At 33.5% G+C, this 11,857-nt stretch overlaps 1 protein-coding gene across 1 annotated transcript; it reads left to right on the top strand.

The window, feature by feature from the left end:
- Positions 1–3,192: 3,192 nt before the first annotated feature.
- LOC110019307 (probable LRR receptor-like serine/threonine-protein kinase At3g47570) lies at positions 3,193–6,466 on the top strand. The gene is made up of 2 exons (XM_020716929.1): positions 3,193–5,927; positions 6,041–6,466. The coding sequence occupies exons 1-2, from the start codon at positions 3,248–3,250 to the stop codon at positions 6,412–6,414; spliced, it is 3,054 nt and encodes a 1,017-aa protein (XP_020572588.1). The 5' UTR covers positions 3,193–3,247; the 3' UTR covers positions 6,415–6,466.
- Positions 6,467–11,857: the final 5,391 nt, after the last annotated feature.

Here is an 11,857-nt window from a genome sequence, read left to right as displayed (position 1 = left end):
ATAGAATAGAGGAATTAAAAATAATAAACAAAAGTAATAAAAATATAAAGTGCAGTGTTCAAAATAGCATTACTAAAATCAGATATAAAAGTAATAAATCTAAGCAAAATAGTAAATAAAATAAACAAAAGTAAAAATACTAAATAAAAGAATAAATTTAGAAAAAACCCTGAACATTAAATTAAGAAATAAAATAAGTAAAATAAATAAACATTACATAAACATCTCATTTTAAATCATCGGATGAGTGACTAGAGAATAAATATAAAATCTCTTCGTCAAAACCATAAAAAAAGTCATACTTAGTATAATAATTTCTTCATGTTGACAATAACATCCTCTAAAATTATGTCTTACTCGATAAAATCAACATAAATGTAAAAATCTAGTATTTCCCCTTCTTGATGAGTGAGTTCAATACTATTTTTAATCTCAATAGTCACTCAGGGATTAATCTTGATGACTATTGCCCAATCTACTTTCTTTATTGCAATATCATGGTATTTAAGATAATAAACCTGAGTTGTTTGTCTTATTAGATTGAAGATCAAATTTAACATATCTTATGTTCATTTTAACTTTCATGAAATTATATAGCTTTATTACCTTTATTTCATAATTAGAAATATGATCAAGCCAATCGTAGTTGAACAAGAATGCTTGTCTCAATAGAGTCAAGTTATTGGAATTAGACTACTTGGAGAATTTCGTAATAGTCTATTTCTTCCTCTTAATTGGTGTTTTTTCAACATAAACACTAGAGGTGATCGTATTTCTTTCCTCGAGACTTGGATCTTATATGGAATTTGTAGCCATTCGCATAAAAAATGGTCATATTTTCATGACATGTATAGGACCCCAAACAAGATATATCAATCTTAGACATGTAACTTTATTATTTTATTCATGAACCTATGAAGTACATAACTAATCATGTTTTTTAAATTTATTTGATTCAATATATCTAACAATGAATGCACTAACTTTTGTGCTCTTTAAACCATAATGGGAAGACTTCTTATTTATATTATCGGGATCATTTAGATTTAACAAACCTCCAAATAACATGCTTGATCGAGTGAGTATTATATTTGATTTATTGAGTTGAACAACTACTATTAAATAAAATTTCTTACTCAAGATAGGATTGTATTTCATCGTAACTAAGAAGAACATGAAGAAACGTGCTCAAAGCTCCTAAGCTTTGAGATAACATAATGTGCATCTCTCTGAGGGTTCACCTGATTGTTGAGAAAAAAAAATCTTAGTTGAAGGCACCATGCTTATTGCCCATCTAAGGAATGGACCGTTCGATTAGAAAGTGGTTAAGAGAGAGAGAGAGAGAGAGCAGTATTAGACAAGAAAAAGGTGTTCTTTACTCTTGATATGGACCTCTATTTATAGGCCTAGGTCCCAATATTACAAAAATACATATTAGCCCTCATTATTAACTTTTCAGGAGGGTTTTTGGGAAATTACAGAGTTATTTGCATACAATAAAACTATGGTCAATTCGATCGATAAGGGTTGTCGACGTCTGACAATTCTTGGTTCGGCCAATATATATTCCAAAAGAGTGTTCCACATCAATCATCCTGAGGGTTGATTATCGCCTACGAGACTTTCTCTTGGTGTCCTCTGTCGATCGGTCGGATAAGGTGTTCCTTTACCAATACTCATCTGGAAACGATCATTGGTAGCCCTTCGAGTGATCGTCTTTACATCCTTCCTGAGCAGCCCATCTGGCTTGAGATTCGTGCTGGTGCATTTTTATGTGAACACTTACTCACATCTTAGATTTTCACATGATATATGTTATTGAAATACAAGTAAAAAAATTATAATAAAATGAACAATTCAAATAAAATTAAATCTCTTAGATTAAAAGATGTAAAGCTAAACGTTGATGCTATTGAGCTCCTTAGTATCCATGCACTGCTTACTTTTTCCTTCTTCAATTATAGTTCAACAGTTTTCAATTTAAACTCCACTAAAGCAATCTTGAAAATCTAAACTTTGAAATTTAAAGAGACAGATCACGACTTGCCCTTGTAATGAACATGTAACCCATATTAAAATAAACTATAAAAAATACATGGTTAGATAATAGAGATCCAAAAAATTAAAATTTTTATTTAGTGATTGAATTCATTATAAAATAATACGTTTATCTTTCGATATAGGGTAAAACTAAAGCGACTAAGTGAAGTCACCAAGAACAAGGTTAAGGGGAGCCCCCAAAAGTCCTCGTCAAGTTCGAAGGACCCAGCTCAAAAGAATGCTTGCCCGGTTCAAAGGACTCGGGCTCAGATAGCGTTCGCCCACACCAAATGTACTACTAGCTTGGGGCTAAGAAAACCCCAACTATTCTTCATTGGCAACTTCTAGCCTATGGATAGGACATTCAAGGCACTCATCCAAAGTAGAATACCATGTGTATTCTATAATCGCTTATATGTAATCCATATATCTTGTATTTATCTATTGAATTCAGATGTAACATCTATTGTAGCCCCAAAAAGAAAAAAAAATATTACGTACGGAGTCCAGATACAAGCTGCGTCTCAATAATAACTGCGATCCACCGAAAGTATTTTATTCTCCTCCGCCCCTTCCGGTGGATCGCAGTCGTTGTTCGGAAGCAACTTACGTCCGGACTCCGAATGTAATATTTTTTTTCAAAAAGAACCCTACAAATATGAGCTAATAGAGGCATATCAGGACTAAAAATTCAATAATATCCTAGTGAAGTAATAAAAATCTTCCCATATTTCTCTTCTTAGATAGTGTAACAAATAGGTTTGAATCCAACAACCAAACTCTTTCTATTGTTAGATAAAGACAAGCTGTCACTGGCATGACTTTTTCTATAATAATGGGGAAGAATTGGCTCATATAAATACAACTATAAAAGCTAGACTCAGCCCACTTTAATTTATTTAAAAAAAAAAAAAAGACATAAGAATTCCTTCCATAACCATGCAGTGCGTCAAAGCTAGCTCCCAACTGGAACCAGTTAACCCTTGCATGGCTGCGTCAAACTTCTACTTTAAGCATTCTTTTGTTTTGTTGTCATAAAGACAAAAGCAGAAGCAAAAATATCAAGGTGCTAGAGATTGATAGTTTTGTAAAATTCTCTTATTTTATATGTTACTTCATTATTCTGAATTTGTATGATTTAAACACCAGACAATGAAGAGATGATGCAGAGCTGCAAAAGATAAGATTTTGAGATATTCATGAGTCCATGGAATCCCACTCTGCATATTTTCTTCTCCTCATCTTCTTCTTCTCTTCCACAATCTATTCCGAAGCGTCGCCTTCGTTTGGGAATGGCAGCGATTACTACGTGCTTACAGCTTTGAAGAACCAACTTATGCAGAATAGCTCGAGCATTCTCCACTCATGGAATGACTCCATTGAGTTCTGTTTGTGGAAGGGAGTTTCATGCAGTGGTAACAGAGTGAAAGCATTGCAACTCAGCTCCCAGGGCTTGAATGGCCAACTTCCTCCGGCCATTAGCAACCTCACCTTCCTCAGATGGCTTGATCTCAGCCTCAACTGGATCAATGGCAATATACCACCGGGCTTGGGCAATCTACAACAGCTCAAGTATCTCAACCTGAGTTTCAACTCATTCAATGGCGCAATTCCTATCAACTTGACTCGTTGCTTAAAACTTGAAGTACTTGACCTGAGTGGCAACTGGCTCAACTGGACAATTCCCCAAGAAATCAGCTCTCTTTCAGAGCTTATATATCTTGATCTATCAAACAACAGCATCAATGGTGGCCTTCCACCTTCGCTTGGAAATCTTTCTTCATTGACAACACTTCGGCTGGGACAAAACAATCTGCATGGAAGCATCCCAACAGAGATTGGTAGACTGACCAGACTAGTTGGGCTTCTTGCGCATTCTAATTTTCTTACAGGAACCATTCCAAATTCAATATACAACCTGTCATCCCTGGTCGCCATTTCGTTGACTGCTAATAACTTAACTGGTGGGTTCTCAATCAATACTTTTGATCATCTTCCAAATCTCCATCTCCTCTACTTAGGCGGAAACAACCTCAATGGATCCCTTGTAGCTCTGTCAAATGTGACAAGTCTTTCTGAAATTGATTTGGGTATTAACAGATTCACAGGAAAGATGCCATTATTTGGTAGGATGCAGTCCCTCACTTTACTTGGTCTGGGAACCAACGAGCTTCAAGCAGATGATGCAGAAGATTGGAGATTTATTGATTCTTTGGCTAACTGCACCAATCTAGAGGTGCTCAGTATTGATTCCAATAGGCTTGGGGGTACACTGCCAAAAGCCATAGGTAATCTTTCCACCCAACTTCAGTTTCTGTCGTTCGGATCAAATCAAATCTCAGGAACCATACCTTTCGAAATAGAGAACCTTGTCAATTTAAATATGTTGGGCATGGAGACGAATTTACTCCAAGGTACCATACCTCAGAAAATTGGGAAGCTTTCCATGTTAGAAACCTTGTCTTTTGGCAGAAATAATCTTTCAGGACCTATTCCCTCCTCTTTGGGCAACCTTACAGGACTTACTGAGTTGGATCTTGGTGATAATCAGTTAACTGGTTCCATACCAGTGAGCCTAGGGAATCTTAAAAGACTGAATTTTTTAAGCCTCAGTAACAATAATCTTAACGGCTCTCTGCCAAAAGAAGTTGTTAGCCTCTCATCCCTGTCGCGGTACCTCGGCTTTTCTCAGAACTCTTTGGAGGGTTTTCTGCCACCAGAAATTGGGAGCTTGGTGAATCTTCAAATTATTGACTTTTCTTATAACAATTTAGTGGGGCAAATACCTAAAACACTTGGATCCTGTTTCAGGTTGTCTGTTATTAACATGCAGAACAACAACTTCAATGGCACCGTTCCTCCTACTTTAAGCAACTTGCAGGAACTGCAAATTTTAGACCTTTCGGAAAACAATTTTTCTGGCTCCATTCCTTATTTTTTTCAAAATCTAAAGGCTCTGAGTTACTTGAACCTGTCTTATAACCACTTTGAAGGCCAAGTTCCTGAAAATGGGATCTTTCAGAATGCTACAGCAATCTCTCTGGCAGGCAATGCTGACATTTGTGGAGGAATTCAAGAACTTCATCTTCAGAAATGTGTGTTAAATGCACCTCCGAGTACTAAAAATAAATCTCTTCTTATGAAAATTTTGATCATCGTTGCTTGCCTGCTGATTCTTCTGGCCCCCTTGACATGCTTTGCTTTCCTTTGCCAGAAACGAAAGCTGAGAAAGAAATCATCTTTGAATTCTTCTTCCCATCATTCTTTCTTCGGTGATTCATTTCCTAGAATTTCTCAAGCTGATTTAGCCAAAGCTACTGGTGGTTTCTCTTCTACCAACCTCATTGGCAGAGGAAGATATGGATCAGTATACAGAGGACATCTAGGCAGCGAAAGAACAGCTGTGGCTGTCAAAGTTTTCAACTTAGAAATACAGGGTGCTTACAAGAGCTTCATGACTGAATGCACAGCTCTGAGAAGCATTCGCCATCGCAGAGTTATCAAGGTTCTCACATCCTGCGCAAGCATCGATTCTAGCGGCGACGATTTCAAAGCTCTGGTGCTTGAATTCATGCCTATGGGGAGTTTGGACGCATGGCTGCATCCTGAAGAAGATGAAAGCGACAAAAAATGCAGCTTGAGCCTTCTACAAAGATTGAATATAGCCATTGATATAGCCGAGGCATTGGAGTATCTTCATCATAACTCTCACCCACCAGTAATTCACTGTGATATAAAACCTGGTAACATTCTGCTTGATGAAAACATGAGTGCTCGTGTAGCTGATTTTGGGCTCGCAAAGATGTTTTGTGAAGCTGAAAACCGGGCTCTTCAGGATTCAACCTGCCTGAGTGGAATAAATGGAACAATTGGCTATGTTGCTCCAGGTAAGCAATCTCTTGCGTTTTTATTACTAACGGACATCAAATTCCTCGCTTTCCTTGCTCTGAAATGTCATTGAAATGTTCAGCTAATAAAAATGAAATCTTTATGGTTGCAGAATATGGTGCGGGTGGTCATCCGTCTACCTTGGGGGATGTTTACAGCTTTGGAATTCTTCTTCTAGAAATGCTTACAGGAAGAAGACCGATTGATGATATGTTTAAAGAGGAATTCAGTCTTTCTAAGTTTGTAGAGAGCTCCTTTGAAGATAACATTTTGGAAATTTCGGATCAAAAGATGGTTTTTCATGAAATTCATGAAGAGAACATGAGCAATTTGGAACAAGCAAGAAGAATTTCTGAACGTTTGGTCTCTGTGGCAAAGGTTGGGCTTAGATGCTCACAGGAATTGCCACAGGAAAGAATCTGCTTGCGAGATGCTGCAGCCGAGTTAAATGATATTAGGAATACCTACCTCTGTTCAAGAGCTTAGGTGGGGAAAGTTCTTTGTTTTAACTCGGATCTGCTTCAGATGGAGTAATTGGCATGTGTTTAGGAGTGTTTTATAAGTTATCCCTAATTAGCTGTGATTATTAGTATTCAATGTTTATGGTTGGCTGCTTTTACAGGCTTATGCATATCAAAATATAACAAATGTTTCTTTATGGTAACAAGTATTTATAATTTTGATTTATTCAAAATATAATGTAAAATATAATTGCATATTTGAAACATTTTGCTATTTTTGACAGTTTGTAAATGAAAATGAGAAATTTTTTTTTGTCTTGTTGATTGCAAAGCAAACCCAATAATTTTAGGTTCAAGCAAAATGACAGTGGTAGGTGGGCAAAGACGGTTGAAAGTAGGTAGTAACCAGCAAAGGGTGGTGGCATCCAGTGACAACATGTCAATTATGACAACCAAGCAAAGGCTAGGCACTGGGGATGCCGACCGTCAGGCGCCAACAAACAAATGGTTGACGAGTGATGGTGGTGGACGGTGTCAACTAGCAGGGGACATATGACATAGGTGGCAAACAATTGTGACTGATGCTTACTAGTAATGGTTGGTGGCAATGGGCAGTGACGAGCAAAACTTCATGCATGTGGTGTTTTTGGAATTTCCTTAAGCCATATGTATTTCAAATATGCTAAAAATGAATTAAGCGGGGAATTAAACGGGGATTCCAAATATCTCAAAAAATTACTCTTGATTTACTTTTCTTCCAGACAAACATAAAAAATTTCAAAAGCATTGCATTTGATTTGCTCTACACTACAAATACCTACAAACAATTAGTGCTTAGGCTGTTCAATTTTATTACATTTGATTTGCTTTACACAAAGTTTAGATTCAAGCTTATTGTTTGGAGATTCAAATGAGATTGCTCGAACTAAAATACTTGTTATCGCGTGTCAGAGATTGAAAGGTAGGGAGAACCAAATATTGAGAAGCTCAGTAGTGTTTCAAACTATCTTATGGTTGGGGATTATATTGTAGAAATTGAGATTAATTATTGGTTTAAGTTTTTCATTTTTATTAGAAATCAGTGGTATACATTCTAATGATATATGGTCATGGAAATGCTTAAGAGAAGGCTTATTCTATAGCAAAAAGATAACAAGGATACCTCCGAACTTAAATCTAATCTAAGAGAGCAAAAGTGGGATTTATAAACTTCACCACCATTAAAGAGTGAAATCCGACTTGACTTTTTTGGGTTTTTGACCACACCTAGAGAGTGTTGTCAAATAATCCACCTACACTTTAAATTCTTAGATATGGTCACATGTACAAGTGAATGAGTATGGTTGTTGTTCAACTAAGAAGATGCATAGCGTTTACAACTCAACCCAGAATATTAATAAGCACGAGAAAATATGCATTTAACTAATACACAATTTTATATTTTAAGATTTTATTCCTTAATCTTTTAAGTTTGATATTCATGCACATACAAAAAAGGTGAAATTTAAGCCAATCAGAGATCTGCAAGAAGGGGCAGTGATCCTTACTAGTTAAATCGTTTATGTTCAATAGGTGAAGCATTAAAATCAAGGAATGGGCCAAGTGATTTGCATATGATTTGATTGTAAGTATGGTTTCAAATTGATTTTACTGTTTAATATCCTATGGATATTGATTTTGATTTTTTTAAGTTGTTTAAAAATTTAATATTTTGGTTGTTAGGTTAGGTAGAAAATTTAATTTACATAAGAGCCTAATGAATAAAAATATCAAACTATTCTTGGCAAACAATACTGAAAGAAACCTATGATAAAGTAAGTAATGTCTAATACACAAATAATATAAAAAAAATAATGTAGGCACATCGAAATAAAAAAAATATATATATAATAAAAATGTCAGTGTTGAGTTGTGTTATATACATTAGAAGAAAGGAAAAAAGGGGCAGCCAAGATCAGCTTATATATTGCTTAATAAATTCTAAAACTAAAAATTGGCCTGTAGTTTCTTCTCATCTTCTATTTGTAATTATTTCTTGTGGTTCATCCTTCATGGTTTGGGTCCTTCAGGTATCATTAGATATGACTAGATGGTTCATCCTCACTCATCCTAATCTCATATGCTCTAACCTAGTTCTATTAAATATATATAAAAGTGAAAAGCTTAACAAAAAAAAACTACAAAATAGAGGTCAGTAGAAAAAAACACACATATAATCAGTAAATAAAGCACACATGTGAACTTTAGACCGATAGGTAGCAAGCCAACTATCATAGTATAACACGTTTAGGGGTATAAGAATTGTGTCATTATAAATCTTAATTTACTTTCAACATTCCCCACTAAGCACGATCTTCTATAAAAAAAACATTTTAGGCTACAAAAATCACCCTAATGTTAAAGTCTATGTATACTCCTAGCGTCGATCTAAACAAAAAACAATTGAACATAGTGAGGCATACCAATACACATTAAGATGAACACACAATCAACCGCTAATGACCTAACCTAATCTAGGTTAGTGGACAAGAAAATTATCCAAGGCGTGTGTGGCTATAGCGTAGTGAGACTAATTTAGTCCTTTATATGTTATGATTTTGGTTTTTTTGTGATTTAGATTTACTGACGATAGTTCAACTTCAATTAATTAATGTTTTATTGATGAATTTTAAGTTTTTAATTTGATTTACGTTTGAATTTACACTTAAGTTAAAAAAGGAGAGGGGATAATATTGCTCATAGCTCCCTATCCTAATAAGGTGAACAATCCACTTAGAGATGTGTGGTACACCACCACCCTAAAAGACTAAGTTGACTTAAGTTTAGTTAATTGAGTTGATTGGTTTAGTTAAGTTTTAGATGTTTGAGTTGAATTTTTCTCCACTTTGTGTTAAGTTTATTCAATTTCAACTATGGTTTAAGTTAAGTAGATTCATAAGAATTGTGTCATTATAAATCTTAATTTACTTTAAGGTTAAATTTGAATTTTAGTTAAGGTTAAATTTGAATTAGTTTTGATTGAATTTAACTTAAATTTGGATCTAACTTAGGTTTTCTTAATTTTAATGTAGTTCAATTAATTTATTTTGGTTTTGGTTATAATTCAAAGTTATAATGTGGTTTGACTAACCTACAAACCTACATAAACCACCTCATGATTTAGTAAAGGAAACATAAGGGATGTTATATATGAATTTTGAGGTTGGATACCATAGCTTTAATTTTAAGTTTTAAGATTAATTTGAGTTTATATCTGGTTAAGGTTAACAGTTCTAATTTGCTTGATGTTTAATCTTTAGATAATGCAGATCAAGTATTTATCTAAGTTGACCTTAGTTTGCTTAGTGTGAAATCTCCTAAGACATCTAAAAAGGTATGCACTTTTAAGCTTAGTTTTTAGTGTATTTTAATTATCTCAAGTTTAATTTAAGGTTTAAAATTATATTTAGAAAAAAATAAAAATAATATAAAAAGACATTACACATATTTCATAAGACCACTCTTTGAAGTGAAGAGACATTCGAGAATCAATCTATGAAAATTTAAGATTTATATCTATGAATTAATAATTATTTTAATTTAAATATTTACTTAAATATTAAGTTAACTTAAAAATTATTTAAATTTACCAAAAATGTTTGGAGTGGGGTCTCAACCTTCATGTAAAAAATTTATAACAATTGGAGTTTAGTTATGATTTAATTATAATTTAATTATTATTCATAACAATATTGTGAGAGTTTATTATCTTAGCATTGAACTACACATATAGATAGAAAGGTTGTGAGTAGCTCAAAAGATAGATGATATTTTTTTTGGCTGATCATCAATTGTCATAGCCAGTAACAATAAAAAAGGAGAATTAGTAATTACAGTCATAATGAAGATAGAACTAACTTTCAAAAAAGCTAAAGATTTAGAAAGGACAATGTGAATAAATGGGGGAAGGCATGAGTTTATCTGCATTTTTTGCAAATGATAATGCTATTCTTAAAGACATTAACAAAAATGCTTATTTCTACCAACTATAAAAACTCTCCCAATTCAATCTCAAATAAACAAAATCTTATATTTAAAAAATAGAAGGAAAAAAAATGAAAATCGACCCAATTGAAATAATTTTGTTAGTGTAACTCATATATTATAATTGATGTATTTTTTCATTATTAAAGAAGACATTAATACAATAGAAAAGATATAAACTATAAATGATTATTAAAGCATTAGAGTTATCCTTAATTGATGATTGATAATCAGGTAAATTTTCTTATAAAAATGAGCTTAATTACTAAGAAAATGAGTATTAGCATTGGTGGAAACATAAAACAATGGTGATATTGGCCGTGATGGGCACTAATGTTGGAGTTGATGGTAAGCATCAAACTTCTTAGCAATGATATGAATTTGATTTATTAAAAAAAAGTAGGCATTATCATTGGTAGAAAAGATGGAACTTCGCTTTGGTGCCAAAAATAGGCTCCAACCTTATTAAGTATCAAAATTATTCCTAGCAACAAATGATAACCTTTGTTTTATTATAAAAAAAATATAAAATTGTAGATTAAATGCAGTAAATTTGTTGATAATAATGTATTTCAACATTAAAATCATCAGTGAGCAATGCTTTGTTGCAAATAGTGGGTATTCGCACTATTGAAGTGATGGTCATTGATATTGATAGTGATATCATTTGTTTTTCTTTTCGTTGAATGTGAGTGGTCATTGGTGATAAGAACAAGCATTAGTATGAATGGTGTGCATTAATGTCATTAACAAACATCAATTTTATTGGTGATAATGGTGATCAAGGTAATAAATAATGATGGCACCAACTTTGGTGTTCATAATGGGAATTGACATTAGTGCTGATAGCAAACATAAATTTTATTAGCAACAACAAACATTACTATTTCTGCAGATGATGGGCATTAAATGTTTGGTGATGATGAGCATTAGGATTTTTCTCGATAATGATTATCATCACTAGTGAGAATAATGTCTGCATCAACCTTACTAGCAATGATGAGCACTTATTTTAGCTTTATTGATAGGGTTCAACCTTATTTAGGGTGGTGGGCATCAAGGATGTTAAAAAAATGCACATTAAAGCTATTAAAAAGGGTAAATGAAATGATAGGTTTCCTTTTTAGGTTTGTGAGCATTAAGGTTGTTAATAATTATGTGCATAAAGACAATTAACAAAGACAAATCTCAACATTAGTAGTGATAATAAGCCTCAGCATTTATTTTGGTAGAGTGGATTTTGGTTTAGCAGATGATAAGGATTTGGTTAATGTTGATGATGCATATCAAGCTTGGTGTTGATAGTGAGAATCTATGTTGGTGTCTATAATAAATAACAACCTTATACTTATTATAATTCTAAATGTTATAAAAAACGAGGCCATCAACCTCAGAGACAATTGTTAGCATTATCATGATGGAGATGATATTTCTTAATGTTGGTG

Source organism: Phalaenopsis equestris, unplaced genomic scaffold (genome assembly GCF_001263595.1).
Source record: "Phalaenopsis equestris unplaced genomic scaffold, ASM126359v1 Scaffold000054, whole genome shotgun sequence".
NCBI classification, from domain to species: domain Eukaryota; kingdom Viridiplantae; phylum Streptophyta; class Magnoliopsida; order Asparagales; family Orchidaceae; genus Phalaenopsis; species Phalaenopsis equestris.
Note: the sequence above shows the minus strand (reverse complement) of the source record. Positions and strands in the feature narration are given on the sequence as shown.